Source organism: Trachemys scripta, chromosome 3 (genome assembly GCF_013100865.1).
Source record: "Trachemys scripta elegans isolate TJP31775 chromosome 3, CAS_Tse_1.0, whole genome shotgun sequence".
Classification (NCBI taxonomy): domain Eukaryota; kingdom Metazoa; phylum Chordata; order Testudines; family Emydidae; genus Trachemys; species Trachemys scripta.
Genome location: NC_048300.1, coordinates 95369899 through 95393184, shown reverse-complemented (window position 1 = coordinate 95393184; position 23286 = coordinate 95369899). Strand labels below are relative to the sequence as shown.

The window sequence follows — 23286 nt, the reverse complement described above, 5'->3', positions numbered from 1 at the left end:
ACTAAAAATATCTGTTGCTGGAAATGTTTAGCAATAACATAATCCACATGGTAGTGTCCCTATGTCAGCTAAAGGTTGCAATTTTTACAAGTTTTTTACACTTTAAAATAAAAGTCACTGTTCCTCTCAAGTCATCAGTTTGCCTAGTCAGATGCCGAATGGTTCCCAAGCTGTGTATGTGCCTGCGTGAGCGAAGAGCGCAATAGCAAACCCGACACACACAACCAACACACCCGCACCGAATAAAACAACCCTCGCGCTCAGCCTCAGGGCGGACCAAGTTTCCAGCGCTTGTTTTTTCTGAAACAATAAAGGCGGAGTTAGGCTGGCGTCCCTGGAAAAGGTGGGGATCCCTGGGACGCGAAGTCCTGTGAAGGCTGGGCTAGTGTGAAGACTGCTTTAGGTTCCTTCCTGTATGTGACGGAGACTGTTTTAAGTGAATTGCTTTGGTGACTCGAAACTTGTGCACGCCAGAGGCTGCTCTTTCAACAGGCGATTTGTTCTCTTGCCTGTGGCTCATTTCCATGCAAAGAGCCTGCCATCAGAGTACCTTTTGTTGCTAAAAGCTTGCTTTCGCTGGGGGAGTGAGCAGTCATGTGAAGCTGGGAGAGCTCATTTGGAAGAAAGGGGTACTAGAAAGTTATCTAAGCGCTGAAAAGAAACCATAGGCACCTATTCTGCTAGAGGTACCTGACAAGCTGACTCTCTAAGGGACTCGCTTTTAGATGGATGTTTGTCTGTTTGTTAGAAAGAAGATTTTACAATGAATCCTTTGCTTTTAAGCTTACGAGAGCCCCCGCGGTGAAACTGTGGCGCAGACTTACCTTCTGCTACCCTGTTGCTGCAGCTCTACCAGAAAAGTTTTGGAAGGAATGTCAGCTGTGTACAGCTCTTGGATCCATCAGCTAAGAGAGGACAGACCCTAGGGGAAAGCTCTAATGACTGAGCGGGATCTGGCATCTGACCTGGAGAAGATTTTTTCCCCCCTTGCCCTTGAAGATTTCTTTTGGGAAGCAGTGATTTGGCTGGTAGCAGAGATCAGATGAGAAGGCATCGTGAAGCTGTTCAGAAGGACTGGGGAAGTGTTTATTGTTGATGTGTGGTGTGTTGAAGAGTCATCCCTTTTGACAGAAAGTTGTTGGGAACCAGTATCAAACTCCACTGAGGCAGGGAATCCATCTAATCATGGAGGAGGATCAAGCAGCCTGCCCCGAACCCCAGCCAGACAGCATGATGTCTGATGCGTTCTCCAAACTGTGGACGGATGTAATGGGAATACTGGTGAGTTGCGGGGGCTACTAGGCGAAGGGAAGGAAAGGGAAATAAGTAAGAAGATGAGAGATCTGAATCGCTGTGCATTGTACTCAGAACAGCTATTCTGTTGCGCTGTTTATTTTAAAATAATGTGTGCTGCAAAACTAAGAAGGGAAATTTGTGGGATTGCTTGAAAAATGTGGAATAAAATTTTAGTTCGATTTTTCGTGTAAAGTAACCATTTTCTTGTTGAATCATCAGAGATAAGTGAGATTTTTTCAGGGTTGTGCCCAAGTGGTAAACCCTTACAGATACATTGCACTTTGTACAGTACCTGCTGCAAATTTTATCTGGTAAGTTGAACAGTGTTATCAGTTGTTGTTGATGTTGTTATTATAATATCCGGTTTCACCATCCTGTTTGATTTTTGCCTTAAGAAATTTTGTGGATTAGCTTTTCTTTTTTCTATCCCTGGAAAATTTTCATGCTGAGAGAAACTGTTTCTTGGATGACCATTATCACAATTTTGGAATATAGTTAGCAATAATATGTCTCTTTTCATCTTTAGCAGTTGGCATTTTGTGAATATTTTATCCCCAAGAACATAATACTGAGCACCATTTTAAGAGTTGCTTTGCGATTTGCAATTATTTAACACAGATTTTAAGTGTCCCATGTCTAGAAAAATGCCTTTTCAGTTTGGTTGATGAACTTACTGTTTTATATTGGTCTGTATCATATTTGACAAATATAAGTAACTGGGACTAGGTTCAACTATTGAAACTTTTTAAAACTCTGTGCATGAGTTTCAGTTCTCACCATGCCAAACTTGGTTTAACTCTGGGGAGCTAGATTTTTTGTTTTGTTTTGTTAAATAGATAGAAATTTGCAGTGTGTGGTTGGAACAAAGTTGTGTTTTAAAAATTGCTGCTTAGATTGTGCCAAGGAGTAATCCTGGATGCCATGTTTTGATTCTTGAAATGTTAATTTTTAATTATTAAAATAAGACAATTGTTTATGAAGTATGCAGTGAGTTAAATATTTTTCTACCATTCTTCTTACATTGGTGTCCTCTCCTCCTTCCCCTAAGGTTCAATTATTCAACAGCTACAGTAGATCAAAATTCTATAGCTACACTGTACATGCTCTGAATTTAATTACTTTAACCACTATTTCTGTACTACTTCTAGAGAGAGGTGGGCTAACAGAGTATGTCATTTGTTCTATAATTTTCTTTTTAGTCTGGAAGTGGGTTTATGCTCCAATAAGTCTGTTAGTCTAGAAGGTGCCACAGGACACTTTGTCACTTTTTATTATTGTTACTTACACTGCTAGAATAATATTTATTTTAGCTGACAGGTGATAATTACCATAGACAATTGCCACGTAGTAAATACTATAATATTATGTACATGTTCATAGCTGGCAAATTTCTGTAAATATAGGAATCTGGTAATTAACAGTAGAACCCTCTGTACTGAATGTTGAAAGCAAATAACAAAGAATGTTGGTTTTTTTTTATCATTCATCATAAGCATCTAGAAATATCATGACAAATTCCTTATGAAAAGTTCTATAGAACTTAATAGGGATAAAACCGATAGGGTTCTAGTCTAAAGCTTTTTAAAGTTTAAGAAAAAGGCTATTATTTGCTATGCTACAGGACTTTTCCATATGAAATACTTTAATTCTAAAGGTGATGTTTAAAAAATACCTCCTTATTTCCTTTCCCCAAAGAAATCCTCATTCAAATGACAAATCAGTTTAGTAGCACCTGGCTCAATTCACTATTTCTCTGTTAATGACTTTAGTGTATGAATGAAAGCAGAGTCAATTTTGCCAGTTTGTGTGGGGAGTACGCAGTTGGTACTTTATGAACAGCTTCTTTCTCTTTCTTTCTGGCAGGTTTTAGTTCTGCATTTACTGAAAGCAAAGGGTTATTGGATGTCTTAGAGAAGGGAGTAGAAGGTGGCCAAACCTACCGTACAGCATGGTGAAGTTTAATAGGGGGAAAGTTATGATTTTCTCAGATCGAATCATTTGGGGTGATGTCAAGTTGTGGACAGGTTTGTTCTGGCTGCACATCCTATTTTCCTCTATGGTAAATAGAGCCCTCCTATTTTTTCCTAGGAAAACTAATCTAAAACAAAATGTCCATATTATAAATCCACATGGCAGGAAAGAGATATTTGGTAACTAAGTAGCTGGTGTTTGCATTAGCCACAATAGTTACCCAGCATAACTCTCTTCCTGCTGTAGCTCTGAATATTACAAACAGGTTTGCAAATACTTTAAAATAAGTCCTTGCATTGGGTCTTGAAAATGTACTTACCTGAGGGGGGGGGGGGTGTCTTTCCTGAATGAAGACTTTCAATTTTCTGCAGAACTTAAGATTTTATTTTAAACAGTACGTTTCTAGCCCCTATTGTTGCAAAGTAAACATTCTAAATATGATCTGAGCATAAACTGATTCACTGCTGTCCTCCTGAGTCTACAGACTCCAGTGCTTCTGTTATTGCTCATACCTTAACAAGTGGAACAGAGTGAATACTTACTGGAGTTTTGTCAATTGCTTTCTGCTGCTAGGGGAAAGCTATGAGCTATAGCAGACGTAGGCACTAGACCAATTCACTGGAGAGGAGGACTCCAAAATAGAAATTGGTGTAGTAGTAGAATAGCTAAGCAACTGCCCTTGCAACGGCCTGAAAGCTAAGAAAGGAGCAGAGTAGTGGAGACATCCCCATCACAGCAGCCCCAAGACTAGGGAGAAGTTAAAATGTTAGTGACCCACACGCCCATGCAGCAGCCAGAAGGCATTAGGACAGGAAGGGAACAGAGAGAAGGTGCTCCTCCTTCTTTCCAGCAGCCACAAGCAGTTGGGAGGGTTTTAAATTTATCAGACATTTACTTGATGAAGTCAGTAGGAGAGCCAGATCCGCAAACAGGGTCTAGGGCAATGCCGTAGTCAGAAGTGTCCCTTTTTCAGCAGCTGATGGGGGTTGGCGTCTCACCTGGGCATTACCTAGGAGATAGAGCCCTCATCTCTTGAACTGGTCTTTGACTGTAGGTATAGTCCCCTGGCAATTAGATTGCCATTTAAAATGTCCAAGCTGACTGAGTGGATGTGCATTAGTGTAACTAATGCCGCTAGTTACAACTGGGGTTCAGTTAGAAAGGAGAGTATGGAATTGATACAGATTTTGGGGGAGATCGAAAATATAATGTGGGAAAAGCGAGCGAGAGAGAAAGGTCTCAAGTAGTGAGATGGGGAAGTGAAAGTGACAGTCCCTCCCTCTTCCTTATTGCAGTTACTATAATGATAGTAGCTTTTGTAGCATTAGCACTTTGGAGCAGTTTATGATATTAATGCAATGCACTAGGTAACATAATTATAGTTGAAAGCTTCATGCTTAATTTTAGACATACTCATGTTGGAGAGCACTGGCTAATTAATAGTTCAAAGTCTCAAATCAGCAATTGATGGTGTGAAATTCATGTGGGATTTTCAGAGAGATTGCAATGAGTGATGTGTCTATACCATGGAAATGCTCTGTGTCACTGTATGCAGCACCATTCTAGGGAACTGTTCCAAGGTGTATAGTATTTGAATCAAACATACTATGTGGTGAGAGCAAACTGAATGAAAGACTGACTTGGTAGTGAAAATCTACCTTGTTGGTCAGATCCTGAATGTGTTTGTCAGTGAGGCCTTTGATCTATGTCAAAGTTAGTGATATTGCACAGGTAAGTGTATAGATTTGATCATTTTACAGCTGTACTTTTAGGGCAGGGCCTAATGGCATTAATATAGTGAAGAAGATAGTATCCTAGAGTAGCATGGTTCTTTGTTACAAGTAGGCTTCTTCCCTTAGGGTACTGCTGCTGTAGTGGATATGTGGGGTAAAATCCTGGCCCCACTGATTTCGATGCTGAAACTTCCATCAATTTCAATGGAGCAAGGATTTTATTCAAAGACAATGGCTATGGCTCACTTAGGACTCTTCCTGTTGAAAGGACAAGATCTTAGCAAAGGATACAGAGGTACTTGTATGAGCTACAGTGAAACTAGATGACCTTTCAGTTCATTGTTTCAAAGTGTTAGCAAGTTCCTGGTTTCAAGGCTGGCGAATCAATGATAAGTGTTGAGCAAAGAAACTTAATTTCTATCCAGAGCATTTTATAGTTAGTGAACAGTTGCCAACTAAAGAGAAAAGTTTATCTGTATTGAGGGGAATAAAATCAGCTTATATTTGCATCTGGAACTCTGCCATTTGCATGCATAATCTAGGCTCTTAGTACAATGCTCCATGCAGTTTTCAACAGTTAGGTTTAATTTCTTATCAAAGTAGTAATAAAGGTCTTTAAACATAAAAGAGAGAAGCCCGTCAGATAATTCTTTGGCTACTATTATTTCTAATTACATTAGTATTATCCAGTGTATTATAAATAAAGGAGTCCAGTGTTGTTAAACCAAAGGTCCTGGGAGTCAGAAGGCCTGGGTGCAAATCCTTAGCTAGTGTTATTTTATCATAGGTCCATCAATGGCAATTTATTCCAGCTGAAGATCTGCTCTCTGGATTCTATTCCTGACTGTCACTGGCTTGCCATGACTTTAAACAAGGCATGCAAATTTAGGCTAACATTTCTAAAAAGTCTACTATTTGGAGTGCCTCAATTTTTGGGTGCCCAACTTGAGACACCAAGGCTATGACTTCAGCTGGAATTGCAGGTGCCCAGCACTGCTGAAAATAAGACCCCAGGATGTCTCAAGTTCAGCACTCAAAAATGGATGAACCCAAAAGTAGAGAACACTTTTGAAAATGAGGTGCTGTAATCTCTAGGCTTGTTTTCCCCATCTGGGGAAACTACTACTTAATTGCCTTTATAATTGCTGTAAGATCCTTGGATGCAAAGTATTTTCATTACAGCAGCTACTTTAGAATGGGTTTTCAAAGCAAATCACAGATGCCAAGGATGAACAAAACAGACCTGACATATCTTTTGAGGTGGGACATATATGGTTTTGCTATCTTGCAGAACATGACTGTTGGATTAGAATATAATTTTTCATATAAATGAATTAAAATGGACTCTGATAAATTAAAGGGATGGGTATCTCCCTTTTATGGACATCCAGTCAGCCAGAGGGCCATAAAATCCCTCGAAGTAGCTATTCTCTACTTGCTTTACCTGTAAAGGGTAAAAAAGTTTCCCTGCATAGGTAAAAGGAAGGGAGTGGGCACCTGACCAAAAGAGCCAATGGGAAGGCTAGAACTTTTAAAAATTGGGGGAAAAAATTCCCCTTTGTCTGTCTCTGGCTGTTCTCCAGAGAGAGGGAGCAGAGCAGTGATGTTGTAAGAAGCCTTGGGCCAGTTATAAAAAATCATCAGATCATACCTAGAAACTACTTATTTAAAACCCCAGATATGTAAGTAGATCAGATAATGTCTAGGAAGATGTGATTAGGTTTATCTCTTTTTATTTCTTTATGGCTTGTGGACTCCTCTGTGCTAACCCCAAATGCTTTTCTTTTGCTTGTAACCTTTAAGCTGCATCTCAAGACAGTTATTCTTGATGTTTAATCCCTGTAAGGGTTTTTTTTTTTTTAATCTAGCAATAGCCTGAGTTTCCAGGTGTATTTTTTATTTTTTATTTTACCTTTTTAAGAACAGGATTGGATTTTTGTGTCCTAAGAAGTTTGTGTACATGTTGTTTAATTAGCTGGTAGCAACAGCTGATTTCCTTTGTTTTGCTTTCTCAGCTCTTCCCCGGAGGGGTGTGAAAGGGCTTGAGGGTACCCCACAGGAAGGAATTCCCAAGTGAGCTGAAAAGCTGCAACCTTAGGAGTTTAATACAAGCCTGGAGTGGCCAGTATTAATTTTTAGAATCCTTGTGGGCCCCCACCTTCTGCACTCAAAGTGCCAAAGTAGGGAATCAGCCTTGACATGGACGGTGACTGATTACAGATTAGCTTTTTTTTTTTTTGCCTATCCATCCAGTCTCCTTTCTCGTCTCATAAAAGTTTACCTCCACCAACACTAATACTTCTCTGAAGAGAGACAGCTCAGAGAGAGAACTTCTGATAAAGACTTTTTCTTGCATGTCAGGTCCCATACACTGTAGTTTGATGGAGACATCTGTGTTATCTGTGAGATCCTGGAGACTAAAGCTTGATAAGAGGGGTCAGGCCTGGCTCCTGCCAAAGAACTGGCTTTTCAGAATTGCAGAGAAATAAAAGAAGGGAAATTATATAGCTGTGTGTTGAATTGCACAGCTGAAAGAGCTGTTTTCAAGAGGTTAGCCACCCAGTTAAGGTTATAAATTCCCATTTTCAAGTTCCTGTCACTTGGCTGTGAAAATGCACCATTATGAGAATTTGCACACATGATTTCATCTCACTTAATTTTTTCACCATATTTAACACCAACCAATTCAGCTGTCTCTAAATTATACCAAATGCAATGAAAAAGCAGACTGGCAGAATTTGCCCATTCTGGATGCTGCTTTTGCATTTGTGAATATGAAAAAATGATCTGGTAATTGATGCGTCGGGTTTAAAATAGCTTTACATGTTTTTGAAAATAACTATTTTTAAAGGAATTTTGTTGTAATACAAAAAAGGTATTTAGGTATCAAGAGGTCAGGGCCTCTTGGTTAAATAACACAGCCTTGGAAAATTCTGCTTGCTCTCAGAGCAAGGAACTTTCTGTGATGGCTAAATTATGATTAATCATATTTATTACAGTAATGCCTAGGGATTAGCCGAGTGGTAGGCACTGTACAAATACAGTGTAATAGACAATCCCTGCCCCAAAGAGCTTACAATCTAAAGAGACAGGATAGACAAAGGATGGGGCAGAGGGTTTTAACATGCAAGCAGAGTGATGTCACATCAGTTCAATTATTTATTTATTTGTTTGGGGGGATGTTTAGAGGCTCAGCTAAATGGAAAGACAGAGGATGGGAGAGCAGAGAAAGGGGGATGAAGCAGGTAAGAAGAGAGGTGGTAGGAAGGTACAAGGGGCAGATGTGGTGTAAGGCTAAGGTGAAGAGACTGAGATTGGGGGTTGGCATCAACAGCCAATCAGCACAAGGCAGAGACAGTCCAGTCAAACTGTAGAGAATATTTCAGTGTCTGTTGGTCACTGCTTAAGCTGCTGCTGCTGTGCCAGCTTCAGTCTCTGTCTGGCTCCTCCCTGCAAATTCTTTCCCAAAGGCCACATGGCTGTGGGGGAGGGGAACCACTGTGTGAGTCCTTTTTCCCCACAGTGGAAGGGTCTCCTCTACACAGTTTTAGGCCCATAAGTGCTGGGTGGGGGGAAAGGTTGGCCCTGGATAGGTGCCACATTTAACCCTTTCCAACACTCCCAATGTAGCAGTACGATATCTCTCCCTCCCCATCCTTCCCGTTGTCATTATGTTAATGATTTGTGAGTAAATTTGGTCTCAGGACTGCTATATATTAATTACAGTTTGACAGGCTTAAGTAGCAGATGAGTAATGACATTTATTATGTAGAGTTGTTTGTCATAATATCCATTTTCACATAAAATTAAGCAGATTTTTTCTTTCTCACAGTTGAATGAGCTAGACTCTAATTGAACAACCTGTTTGGTCAGTTTCCATTTTATTAAATGTGTCAGAGGTGGTGAGGTGAGAGGAGGAGGAGGCAGCAGGAGTTAATTTATTGAAGTGCAGCGTAAGAGATATTTGGATCCTAGTCTCACATTTCTCACACACAAGAGAATTGCTCTGTTTGGTTTTACTATGCACAGATCTCTCTAAGGACAATACTTCTGTGATAAAAGCATGGTCTCCACTGGGGAAATATCTAGGAGTGTGTTTTGTCTTTGGGAGCTAAAAAACTAAGATGTGGCAGTGCCTGTTCTACTGGTAGTACCATTTTACAACAGAATTTATTTTAATAAACCAGTTTTAAATAAAAATGTAAAACTATTGAAATTTCAGCCAACCACTCAAAATAGAAAGAAGGCACATGCTGTGATTGTAAAGTGTGTGATGTTGGCCTTGATGAGTGCATATTGTGTTTAGTTGAATATTCTTGGGGTTTGAGTGGAATATTTTCCTTGGTTTCATTTACAATAAAAGCTGTTAACTTGATGTTTCAAACCACATGCTAAAATTTTGTATTTTAATTCAAATTGATATAAAATAACTGGTGTTTTGATAATAAATAGTTTTAATATCTGCTGGATAAGGTGTTTGAGCTATCTGAGAGGTAAAAACCAAGCCTTAATATTGTTTAACCTTCTGAAAAACACATTTTTAGATGTAGATGATAAGAATATTGGATCTGTGTGTTGTGTTTTGAAGCTAAATCAAAAGCTTAAAGATATAAAACAATCATTTATTATACATAAGTGTGTTTTGATTTTTTTTAAATACCCATCATACCTAAAAATCAGACAAGAATCAAAACTCTGGATCCTAACAGCCATGGCATTTAGAAAGGGTTTGGAATCTGGATAAAAAAATCTGTTTCAGGCCTGCTTCTGCTACAGACACATTAGATTTTGCTGTTTGTTACATGCTTTTGACTTCTCTGGAGCTCCTTGTCAGCATAAGGATCTGCTTGTGAGCATCACTTTACAGGAGCAGGACCCAAGATAGTTATAAAGCCACATATGAGCGGGGGGGAGGGTGAGAAGAGAGGGGAAAAAAGAATGCATACATAACAATGTAATACATAATAAAAGTAATATATTTAAGGGTTCTGTTTCAGTACCACAGGAGGGCTCTTAGTGGTTTATCACCAGAATCCCAAGAGGACAGTCCTGTATTTGTTGTTTAAATATTAAATAGTATGAAAGAATGTTCCACTAATAAGATCTTTTGATCGGCAGAACATTCCTAACCTTCTTTTTTTGCAGCTGAAGATGCTTTGGGCAGTGGAATGGGTGCCATAGAAACAGAGGGTGGAGGAAACAATAGATATAGGGCCAATTTCTACTGGCATAAATGGGTGAATTTCCATTAGTCGGTGGAACTGAGCTCATTTACATGAGCAGAGCATTTGGCCCATAGACTTTAAACAAAAAGACATATCCTTTGTCATCTCTTCATAAGTTCATGTGCTTCCCTAATCGTATAATATTGCCAGGGTTTTGTTGTATGGTGATCTGAAATCCATGGGCGTTAAGCTTTGTGGTCCTTAGCATTCCAATGACTTCAAGAGGAACTTGCTCTCAAAACAGTGAGGAAATTCTGCTTTCATTTACAGCAATATAAATCTGGTTTAATTCCATTGATATCACTGAGAGAAATTTTGGCTTGATTTATACTATGGCCCCCTTCATACCACCCTGGCAGTGTTACGAGTCGTTAGTGTGTGTAAGTACGCGGTTAGAGATGTGTAAAGTTGCATCCGGTAACTGTGAAGCAGGCCCGGTGATATTTCAGCACATTTCACATTTTTGTCTTTATTTGAAAGTTATGATTGCATTCCATAAGCCACACACACGTTCCTTTATGGCACCCACCGCCATGGAACCTGCATGAGTCACATCCCTAAAATGAATATGTACAATTTGTAAGAATTTCCCTTTGAGTTCTCAGAGACACTGCTCCCCTCTAGATTTAGTGCCTGCAGTCTTCCTCTTACTTTTATTCAATGCTGAGAAGGATCTGACAATATAACTGAATAGATAGCCCTTAAGTTGTGCTCTGAGGGCTACTAATTCTCAGCTCTGGATGATTGAGAAAGGATGCAAATTTCACAGATAGGAAATCTCAGCTGGGGCTGCTGTACCACCAGTAATATAAAGTTAAATCCTAGGAACTGAAAGCAGAAACGGAAAGTGGATTTTAGCATGTTGCTTTTGTTGCTATATTGTGTTGCTATTAGTATCAGTCATCTTTTATACTGATAGTAATATGACCATATGTTTACATATCAAAAGCTCTATGATTTTATCTATTTTAAGAATTATTTATGGGGGGATTATATATTAGGGAAATCAGACATTTATAATAAATATATTTAGGGATACTAGATTACATATTCTTACACGTAAGGTAGAAATCAAGGGCAGCAAGGCTGGGTTGGCAATTACAAATGAGTTCATTGTGCTAGGACGAGAGAAACATCATGGCTTGATTTCTGAATTTCTTAAAGTAGTGAGGATGGCTTATGTATAATTATGTATTTTTGGGGGGGAGGGTTGTTTGTTTTTTGTTGTCACAGGTATTTTTAGTAAAAGTCAGGGACAGGTCACGGGCAAGAAACAAAACTTCATGGAAGCCCATGACCTGTCCTTGACTTTCACTAAAAATATCCCTGACAAAATGGAGAGGCGGGTTCAGCACCCACTGTTGCTGCGCGGAGTGGGAGCTCCGGGGTCCCCCTGCCTGCAGGGGCTGGGTTGCTGTGGGGTCCCCATGCCCCCAGGGTGGCTGGGAGCTCAAGGGGTTCCCCCCACCATGGCTGGACAGCTTCAGAGGGGTTCCCCGCTGCAGCTAGGAAGCTGCAGGGTTCCCCTACCAGGGTGGGGGCTGGGAGCTGCAGGGGAGGAGTGGGGTGGGGGGCTGCTGGGAGCTCCAGCCTTGGTCAGAAAATGTCACGGATTCCGTGACCTCCATGACATAATTGTAGCCTTAGTTATGTATTAATGCAAATGAGTTACAACATAGATTCATCAGGTGAAAAGGCTGCTGTTCAGTCACTATCATTGTAGAAAACAATACAGAAGGAAGGGTGCCGGGGTGAACCTTCCCACTTTCATGTCAGACAACGTTTCATCAGAGCGATGACACAGAAGAGGCCATCCTCTATTTCAGAACCAAAAAAATAGAAGCAGCTGTGCACTACCTGTACTAGACTGATGGTGTTTCAAGAAGTCCTTGACAAAGCAAGCAGTCAAATTCTAGCACACTGGGAATAATGAAAAACATCGTAATTGGTGAGCAGTGGAGCAAGGATTTCAGTGTCTGACACTGAGAGTATGTCTACACTGCAAGTGATCGTGTGATTGTAGTGTGTGGGTAGGCATACCTGTGCTAGCTTTAATCTAGTTATCACAGGTAACAATAGCAGAGTAGACATGGCAGCACGGGCTAGCTCCCAATACAAGCCTGTCAGGGTATGTATTCAGGTTGTTAGCCTGCGCTGAAGTGCATTCCTCCATGTCTTCACTACTGTTGTTACCTGTCTAGCTAGATTAATGCTAGTATGGGTATGCCTAGCTGTGCCCTAAGAGCCATGTTGGCAAATTGCAAATTAGCACTCCAGCTGATTTGCGTATACCCTTATATAATTGTTAAAATGAAAAAATAAATACAGACAACCATAATATTTGCTCTTATTTGCATAAAGATAGGAGCTGCATGAGTTTTGAGTTCATCCACAAGAGTGAAAATCTACAGTTATCAGTTTTATCCTCGCCTACTGGTTATGGAGAGACATTGTCCCGCAATAGGGCTGCATTTCCTGATTCCTTGGGCCACATTTCTTCTTTGGGCTGTACGTCAGGCCTTGTTTTCTTAGGGGCATCTCACAGTCCTCACTACAGCCGTTAAAGTGGTTAATCCTGCTTTCATTGAAATCCATTGGAGTTTTGCTATTGACTTTAATGGGAGCAGGAGCAGGCCATTAGTAAGCTATTAAATCCCCTGACAAATGTTGCTTTTCTGGTGGCAGAGATTGCAACTTAGGCCCCGATGCGCACAGACCTCACTGCTAGATTTTAACCTCAAAGTTTAGTTTCAGTAATAGTGGTTCCCTATTTCCTCCCCCCCCCCCTTCCCAATAACTCAGTACCAGGGAGAGCGTTAGCTGGGCAAACTCAGAATCCCCATAGCTGTCAAATTCTTTGGACGGCTTCTGCATGTTTCTGCATATTGCACTTCCCTAAAGTTTCTCAGAGGTCATATTCTCCCCATTGGAAGAAAACAGCAACTCCCAGGAATTCTTCTCAGTTACACAGTCCAGAATTGTGTGTTTGTGTAGAAGTATTTCCATTGCTATGTATCATTAAAATAAAATTGATGGGTGAAAATAGGTGGATTATCCTGCATTTTTCATGGTACTTTTTAGTATAGTATCCTGTATTTATTCACTGCTTTCAGGTATTCTGGGAAGACATTCATTTTTTTACCCAGGGAATGTACAGATGCATCTCCTTCTGCAAAAAGGAGATCTGTCTTTTTATAACTTCCTCTGTTCTCCACCCTGCTCACTTACTACCTTCATATCTGACCTCTGTGATGATGAATCTTCTTGGCACGCCCCTCGCCGTGGTACTTAATACGTTAAAGTGGCAAATTGTGATTTGTAGTGGGTTTGGAGGAATCAAAACAGGGCACCTCAAGGAAGTTTATTACTGCTTGCTCAGCACAGATCCAACAGTGTATTGATTTTTTTTTTCTACCTGTGTATAGGGTGGGGTGGGAGGAGGGGGTGCGCTTGCACACATAAGTCTGCCAGTAGTCCAGAAATTGCTCTTCAAGTGTTCTCCACACCTAAGTACTGCATGATTTCATCTGGATTCAAGGAGCTAAACTAAGAAAATTAGGTCAAATACCTAATCAAAATATTGATTCATACAAGGAAGCACTGGACTCCTACCATGTGCATCTGTGTATTCATTGCATAGTGGAGAAGGGAAAGGGGTGCTTCCACATGTCTTGATGTTGAGTGCTCTGAACATGTGTTCACTAACTCTGGGTTATTGTTGGATTTGGTTGGTGCAGGGGTTGGGAGGATTAGTCTTGAATGTCATGTTTTCATCCTGGTAGGATTTTGTACTTGTACTAATAATCTAGTAATCTTTTCAAGTAATCTTTGACAGTTTACTTGTGGTTTTTAATCCTCATTTTAAATGTATTCAGAACACACACGGGTATTTTAATTTTATCGGCTAGCCTTCTGTAAAAAATATTACAAAATGTTGTATAGATAGTTACTTGTATGTTAAAGTGTTATAGAAATGAGAGTGAAAAAAGGATGTGTCCTTCTACATATTTAGAACTGTTCACTGCTTTGTGGTTTCCATTGCTTTGCCCAGTTTTAACTGACTTGGGGATGGGGCTTTTTGGGATATATTCCACAGACTCGTGTCTCGCTACCTTCATATAACGAGAGAATGGGAAGGCTTAAGGGATGTTGTAGAGAGGGACTCATTGTCTAGAGGATGAAGGATTTCCATGGTGAGGAAAGTGGAAAAATAGAATCCCAACTTTGAAGTGTAGCCTCTAAACTTTAGGGAGCAGGAAGTTAGGAGGAGCGAAAATTGCAATGCTCGTGACAGGAGATAACTAAGGGATGACTAAGGATTTTGGAAGAGGCGACGCCAACTGGAAGACAAATTTTGGCAAAGTTCCAGAGATGATGGCTGATAGACATGTACGGACAAGGAATATGTGGGAGGAAAATAGTTGGGAGTCAAGGGTGACTCCAAGACTATTGAACTTGGGAGCGAAGTTAAGGGCAGAAAAAGCACCATTGCAGGCATGGAATACCAAGCAGAGATACTAGGAGAGGAAATAACACCTGCTGGTGTCTTATTTTATGTGCATTTAAAGCCAAATACTGAGTATTGGTTGAAAATTGTTGACTAATATGGATGTAAGCTGTAAGAATAAAATTAAAACAAGAATGCTCTTAGGGTATGACCTGGCACATGCTTAGGATAGGCAGTTTGTGGCTGTCAGTGTGGTATAGCTGGGGAAAGTCTAGGGGACGGAAACATGCTTAGGTTCTGTGAAACAAGGCTGTTGTACATTACTGGAGAAGCACCAATAGGAATCTCGTGCATGCTCACTCCTCAGAGAATCACCTGTATGTAGCCTCTGAGATATGGTAAGCCTGCAGTTACTCAAGAGCAGACTATGTAGGATTCACTTCTGCTGGTGAGCAGAGACGCTTTTCTTAGTTCGAAGCCCATTTAGCCTAATCACCAAGCACTTTGGCAATGACAATGAGATATGTGGTTTTAGGTTCCTACATGTCCATCTTTGCTATACACAGATAAAGGGGAACAAGTGAATATAAGTACCAGATCCCAGAGTCGAAAAGATTATAAGGTGACATGCAAAAGAGCTTTTATTACTGAGTCGATATCCCTAATTGATATAAAGATGAAACCCTGCAGAGTCTCTGGTACTTAAGAGATCTGCATCTAAATAATAATTAAATGAATTCTTGCAGTTTTAAGACACACTGGGGTATAATTGTAGTCAGCTTAATTAAATGAACTGAAACCCCTGATAACAGTACATTACTGCTCCTAAATAAAATGCTTTTCAAACACCGGCTTTACAGTGCTTAGTTAAGACAATAAAAATCCCTAGTCCAGTACCATGAAGTTTGTGCATAGTTTTTTATTTAGCTAATTTGTCTAGCTACAAAAGATGGGTCATAATAATTGCTACCACTGCTGCAGTGCTAAAATAAGTCTAGTATTGAAGCAGTGATAAAGTACGTCAGTATATAGCCAGTCTTTTTCTGGTTTTTAATATTTTATTCAATGAATGGAGTGCAGAGCAGAATGGCATAAGCAATATACAAATAACAGTACTAAAAGTTATTCCATGCCACTACCAAACAAAAATGCTTTGGGTCAGATTTTCTGAAGAGATCTGCATCCAGCACCTCCCATTTAGGCACCTAAGTGCAGTGTTAAGATCTTCAAAAGTGCTCAGCACCTAAAAGCTTCCATTGAGGATCTAACCATTTCCGTACATCTGCATTCCTAGCTCTGTGTTGATGAGACAAGGAAGGTTTGGAGTGACTGGGATCAGAATGCCCAGGTTTTGTTCTTGTCTCTGCCACTCATTCATTGTGGTTTCTGAGACAAGCCACTTAAATTAACCCCTAATTGCTGTTGTTTCCTCATGCATAAATATTGTCAGAATACTTACCTCATTGAGAGAGAGAGAGAGTCTTTCTACCACAACTGGAATACATTACCTCTCACCTCCCTCCTTGCTCCTTGAAAAACTTATTCCAAGCAAAGGCCCCTTACCGAGGGAAAGGAGAAGACTGAGGGCACCATAACGTCCACTCAAGACCTTGCTTTTCCCATTGCGTGGGAGACACTAGTACCATCACCATAGTATCTGAGTGCAAAACCATAGGACAGTCTTGCTTGAAGTTTGTAGAGCACCTCTATAGCAAAAGTACTGTACTGTATAAAGTACTATTTGCATTTGGCTCCATTATATTCACCCTTGAAATTGTTTTCAGTTTTCTTAAGAGTACATTTTGTTCTGCCTGCCACACTTAAACATTGCCTTTTTGCTTCATTGCTGCCAGAAATTTTCCAGCCGAGGTCCAGCCTGCTGAGCTGAAAGACAAAATAGAACACTATTGTTTACACCCTTTGGGCAGTGACACCCCATTTTTGTAGCGGGGGGGGGGGGGGAGAGAGATTTCCACAGGAACCCGTTGTGCAAGCCAGTGGGCTGTACCCACCAGGGCTCTGATACACCGTTCATGTCTGTCCCCTCAGTTACTGCACTAAAAAGGAGTATAGCTTGGTTTAGGTTACAGGAAACCATTTCTCCTGCTGCTAAGATTAAATGGGGGGAAATAATTGATTTCTGCCATATTTCAGTTACTTTCTAGAAAAGGAAATAATAACTCTCAGGAACCATAAGAGTGAAGGCAGGAATTCAAGGTGCGTAATGCTTTGGATGTGTCTTCCATATACCCAAACTACTGAACTCTAGCAGCAATGGTTAAAGCTATGGCAAAGCTTCAGAGGAGACAATTAAAATGTATGCCTGCTTGTTTTCCCCAGTCCACCACCGCATATATTTCCCTGTGTGTGTTTATGTGCATACATCAACAGAAATGTCTCCTGAGCGCACACTACACTGTGCCACTGGGCACTATAACGAGAACAACAAATTTCCATAACTAGCCACCAGAATTTTGGGAAAGCAAATCACATTTTTGAATGCAAAGTGCTAGTAGACATGCTCTGTGAACAAGATTTTAGAGTGATGACAGACATTCCAGTATCACTTTTATGTAGACCAAAAAGCTATTTACATGCAGGGTCTTTACCCAACCACATGCGCCCGCACATCTGTTGACAATCAGGGTCATGGATATAATGCTGTTGAAAGAGTAGCTGAGCCTGCCACTGCGTCCTCCAACACCGTAACAAGCAGTAGTTATTCATTACTTACTTGTATTACTGTTGTGCCTGGGAGCCCTAGCCACAGACCAGGACCCCATTGTGCTGGGTGTTTTACAGACACAGAACAAAGATGGTCTCTGCCCCAAAGAGCTTACAATGTATTGGATTCTTAGGATCTCATAAACCTTTGAAGATTTTGAAGTAATTTTTTCCCAGGTCTGAGAGAACTGGGGACCCCAAAGTGGGTAGAGAATTAGTTTTCTAGACCCTCAGTTACTTTTTCAATCGTGTGTGTGTGTGTGTGTGTGTGTGTGTGTGTGTGTGTAAAACTATGCTTATGATATATGTATATACATAATTGTTTTTGTGCATATAAAATTTTCTCACTTAAACTATGAGCCTGATTAATAAAATGTGTGATGGTGTAGGGTGCTAAAATGGTTTTATTGCCAGGAGTTTAGGATGATGCCACAAGACATTAGATGCTGTAAATAAAGATTATCTGATTTACTAATACAAATCTCACTTAGCCAATTACATTACTGTTCATGATTTTGATATGGTAATTCATCATTAAAATACAGTAATGGCAAGATTAGAGCAAAATCCCCGATAGGAGTAGAACGCTAAAATGCCAGTAGATTGACTCGGCGGCATACAGGACACTGCATGCCTATGAAGGCCATATTATTTGTTGTCAAGACTGGCACGTGGGCAGTCTGGTCTAGTGGTTAGAGCAGGAATCTTGCCTATTGATTAGCGCCCAGAGCTGAGAGCCGTAGGCCAAAGCTGGAGTCAGGAATCAAGCCCAAGGGTCAGAGCCAGAGTCAGGAGTAAATAACCGGAGCCAGCTGTTACAGCCGGGGACAAGCTGGGCAAGGGAGTAGGGCTGGTGTGAACTGGAGCGGGACCAGGGCAAGAGCAGAGTGGAAGAAGACAGAAGCATGGCTAGGAACAAGGCAGGCACAGGAGCAATTATTGAAGCTGCAGGTGTAGGCATTAGGCAGACAGTGACCTTCAGCTGAGCTTAAATACATTTCTGTTGGCTCCTTTGAGCCAATCAGGCTGGCTGGTGGCTCAAACAATTTCTGCCGCTGCGCAGCTAGGATCATTAAGCTGCATGAAAGCTGAACCGACTAGCTCCAGATTCTGCTGAGGGAACTTAGCCCCATGGTTCCTGGCATTTGTTAGACAACTGAACTATAAAACTAGTGGAAAAAATAAAAATTACTCCATATTCTCAAAATAAGACAAACCCTATATATCTTGGAGATACCTCCCAAATACTGTTTGTAATTGAATCCTTATTTTGCAGCTATTTTCTGCCAGTTTTTGTTGAAATAGAAACTCTCCCCTAGATTTTACAGCAGGAATCCTATTTATTACTCACCCAGTGGCGCTTGATTCATTGACTTAATTCATTGTTTTACTATATTTTGTGACCATATTCTGGACTAGGGAAATGTCCCTTGCAGATTTTTAATATTAAAGACAAACCAGGGGATAGACTACACCCTTTTGTAATAACTCACGGCTATAAAGATGGCAAAAATTTTGCTGTGTTTTTAATTTGGGCTTTTGCTTTAATATGCCGTTAGATCCCATATGCTGGGTGCTTCCAAGTCCAGTCAGTTTTTTGGGATACAGTGGCCCGCTCATTATTGTTTTATTCTTAAATTTCTTAGTTTTTCTTCAATTCATCAATTTCTAAAAATTCTAAGAATAAATTTAATCTTACATGTCTTTACTCTTGTTTCCTTCAATCTCTTCTGCTGTAGTTGCTAGTTCACTCCTGAAGGTGCATGTGCATGTTGGAGTCTTTAGCGCCACATAAGAATATCATATTCTGCAGTGCTGTGTAACTAGTGAAAAAACTGATACAAAGAGAGTGAGTTTTTAGTGAACCTTGTCTTTGTTGTAAATGTTGTCTACGCAGTGAGATTGGTACTGGTTCCTTCCTCTACTTGAGACTTTTGGCATTCACTCAAGTCTCCTTCATTAGATGTTGGTTCAAGAAATGAGCCCACACCATAGCTCCTATTATGCTTCATGATCCTGACCCACCAATAGAAAATGGCTTGAGCAACCTTTTTCATCTTCAAGATTTAGTGAGATGACGTCCCAAGGATACTTTTAGATTATGTGCGTGTACATCCTTCATTAGTATTGTTATTGTTTGTTTCTATTGGAAGCATGTCTAAAGGCTCCGTTCAAGACAGGAGCGTGTAACATAATGCAAACGCATAGGTACAATTCCTGCCCCAAGAGTTTACAATTTAATTTTGAGGCATGACTCAGGTGACTGCCTTCAGCAAAAGGAGGAGCGTGAAGAGGAGTGCAATACTTGGCTTGATGGGTTCCAAACCATCTTAGCTTATTCTTAAAAAAAAAAAAAAAAACAACAAAAAAAAAACCACCCTAGATATAATGAGCAGTTCTTGACTAGCTATTATTGATGGGCTGACGTCTTGTCTGCTGTAATGCCTACAACAGTCTTGAGTTGGGATTTGAAAGAGGCTGGGGTAGTGGCCTTCCAAATGAACATGCAAAACATTGGTGCAAGATTGACTTTGTGGGATGATTTGACTGACTTTTAAGTGTTCTCATATGATGATGATTTTTAAGATACATGGGCACATGAAAGAGCTGGTTATAATTGGGATAAATACCCACTTTTTAAGGATGTTAGAAAAAATGAATGATTCTGGTAATTCTGATAGCAAAGGATAGGGATGAACACGTGTGTTTAGACAGGACTTTTCAGCTGACTCAATTTTGACCTAGATGAACATCAGGTTTCCATTACTGCACTACATTGTGCTACATGCAGAGTGAAAGATCCTACCAATGTCACTTCAAGATGTTTTTAATCTACAAGTAACAAACAAACAATATGTTCAGGTGGATCTACAAAGATGCCTTGTTATATGTTCTTGGCAAAGAAGATATATGTTCTTTACAATGAAAACTGAGGGGGAAAGATGATGATGATAAGGAACTTTGCTTCCCATGGTCAACGTTCTCCATGAAGTATTCTTTTTAATATATTTATATAATATATGTAATATATTTATATAATGAGGCATCATAAACTACGAGGAGAGAGAATATATGGTAATGTGGTTCAGTATAAAGTTTTTAACAGGATGAGTTCAGAATGGCTGCATTACTCTAGTGTCAAAGCCTCTAATGAAATAGGTCCTCTCAAATGAATTGTTTTATAACTAAACTATCACATATTCCATATGTGGCACATGTTACAGAAAAACTATTTTAGGAAAATTGTTGAGACTCTTTGTATCTCTATCTGTAAAGAGAGATGTCTAAGGGCCCAATTCCAACGCCAGTAAAATTAATGAAAAATCTCCCTGTGACTCAATGGGGGGTTATGTCATGTCCTTTGTTATCTGACTCCAACTGTACAGGAGCCAAGGGGAAGTCATGACAATATCGAAACATAACATAAAATAGATTTTCACGATACAAAAATGTCATGACTTTAAAGTCCGATATTGTAGGCCATTCCAGGACTAGAGGGGTAAGTGCTAGGTCCTCACTGGCTGCACCTTTCCGTCTTGGAGAGACAAGGTGAATGAGGGACTATCTTTTATTGGACCAACTTCCATTGGTGAGAGAGACATACTTTTGAGCTACACAGAGCTCTTCTTCTTTCTGTGTTGTCCACCTTAGTAAATGTGAAGTTTCAGAAAATCAGACTTTGAAACGGTGAGATTGTTAGGTATAAGAGAAAATGTCTCTGGGATAGGATGGAATATTGCCCATCCTGAGCCTTGGGGAAAGAAGGAAACACTTCTCTAGCTGGTTGTTGGATTTGTTTTTAAATGGCAGTTGTTTTGAAGCTTCTCTCGGGCTTGGGATGTCCATCGTAGTCCCAGTTAAAATGGATTGCTGGGCAGAGTGCAGGTGAGTGGATCAACAGTGTTATCACACAGCCCTACAATATTTTCAGATACATATCACGACCAGGTATGTGACATACCATAGCAAAAGCAAATACAAAGTCATGGGTACAGAGATACACACAGATTAATGGTTCCATTTTGAGAAAAGTTGTCTATTTTAAATCTGATGATTTAAAAAAAAATTATACAGGAAAGTGGAGCATACTGTCTCTCTCTCCGATGAATGCACAGAGTCTGTATTCATCTACTGATCTCTTTTGCAATGCGGTAGAATATTTGGCCAGTTGCATGGGGAGGCTTGCACAAGCTGAAATGGGGCAGGAAAAAGGACAAAAGAAAGGGGAGAGAATGACCTGAGCAAGCAAGTTTAACAAGTGTGTATGAATTCATAAGGGAAATGTTTAAAAGCGATTGGTGAGCTGTTTAAAGTTGTCCCAGAAAAGGCTGAACATCTCTGAGTTTTATTATGCAGTGGGTAAGCTCAGTTGTCCCTGACCTAGGAAGGAGCTCTGTGGTTATATTTTTCACAAGGAGGAGTGCTGTTGAATAATTTCTGCAGTGTACTCTATCAGGAACAAATATGTTTTCCCTTCAGCTTCAATCATGCAGATGTTTTTATTCCACCACTATATTTTCTGGAACAGCCCTATTTACTATGGCCCAAATCCAACTCTTCATGTATACACTTCTTACAGTATCCAAAACCAAAGGTATTGGGGAAATGCAGGCTAATATGCCATGCATTTTTGGTAGCCTTCCCTGTTGAGAACTAAATGCCAAAAATAAGCTGCTAATGTTTACCATGCTTTCCACACAGTAGTTCTGTGTTTCAGGCACTGAAATGGATATATTTTGCCTCAGGCTGTGAAGGTCCAAAGTAGGCCCTTAGCCCGGGCTTGAATGTGAAGCATTTCAGAAGAGGAACTCCCTTTTCTTTCTACTATTTCCACATACTCTTATTTTAACAGGAGGGCTGGTATGTCTCTCTTTCCAGTTACTGTCCTATTCCTTGTCTCTTGGCTCAGGCATGGGCTGTGGCCCCACCAGGAGTGGTTATGAAGATGACCGCTTTTTGAGCAAAAGAACGAGCAGCAGTGTTCAGCAGATTTTTCTGTCCTACTCTACTGTGGGCTTGATGCAGAATGCACACGTGTCTTGCTAAGCACTGCAAAGTGCTCACTTAGCATTAAGACTAGCATCATTCTCACCTTTATTAGACTAGGGAGAACCCTTGCATGGCTGTTTGAAATCCGTGCTTAAATATACACTGGAATGAACCTCACACAGAAGCAAGTGACAAGTACACATACACATGGTAACCAATACATCCGTCCTGACATGCAGAAGATTACCTGAAGTGGGCAGGTGTGTGTTAAGGTTGCCACCTTTCTAATTGCTGGTAACTGGTCTCCCTAGGCCCCTCCCTTCTCCGCCTCTTCCCCCAAGTCTCCGCCCCGGTTGCTCACTCCTCTCACCCACCCTGTCCCTTGCTGGACTGTCTCCACCTCCCTCCCCAACTAGCTGGGCTCCCTCTGCTCTGGGGCTGGCACGGGGGCTGCTGCAGTCTGAAAAGGATGCTGCCTGCAGGTAAGAGGCGGCCCCATTGAGCAGGGGCTGGCATAGGTTAATGACTCCCCACCCCACAGTAAGCAGGCTTTTGGCAGGAGCGGTGGAAGGTCCCTAAAAGTGTGTGTGGAGTGGAAGGGGGGCTGCCAGTGCCTGAACTGTGGCCCTCATAGAATCATAGAATATCAGAGTTGGAAGGGACCTCAAGAGGTCATCTAGTCCAACCCCCTGCTCAAAGCAGGACCAATTCCTAGCTAAATCATCCCAGCCAGGGCTTTGTCAAGCCGGGCCTTAAAAACTTCCAAGGAAGGAGACTCCACCACCTCCCTAGGTAACGCATTCCAGTGTTTCACCACCCTCCTAGTGAAATAGTTTTTCCTGATATCCAACCTGGACCTCCCCCACTGCAACTTGAGACCATTGCTCCTTGTTCTGTCATC

General features: G+C 40.7%; 1 protein-coding gene across 3 annotated transcripts in view; it reads left to right on the top strand.

Annotated features, from left to right (window-relative positions):
* The window catches only part of LOC117874857 (SAM and SH3 domain-containing protein 1-like), an 814380-nt gene that overhangs the window by 645596 nt on the left and 145498 nt on the right, over window positions 1-23286 (top strand). The window contains exon 1 of one of the 3 annotated variants that reach the window (XM_034765453.1): window positions 333-1281. The exons of the other annotated variants lie outside the window; for them this stretch is intronic. Within the exon in view, the coding sequence (XP_034621344.1) occupies window positions 1186-1281 (96 nt within the window). The 5' untranslated portion in view covers window positions 333-1185. Of the gene's footprint in view, window positions 1-332; window positions 1282-23286 lie in introns of those variants that run through there. 3 annotated transcript variants of the gene reach the window in all.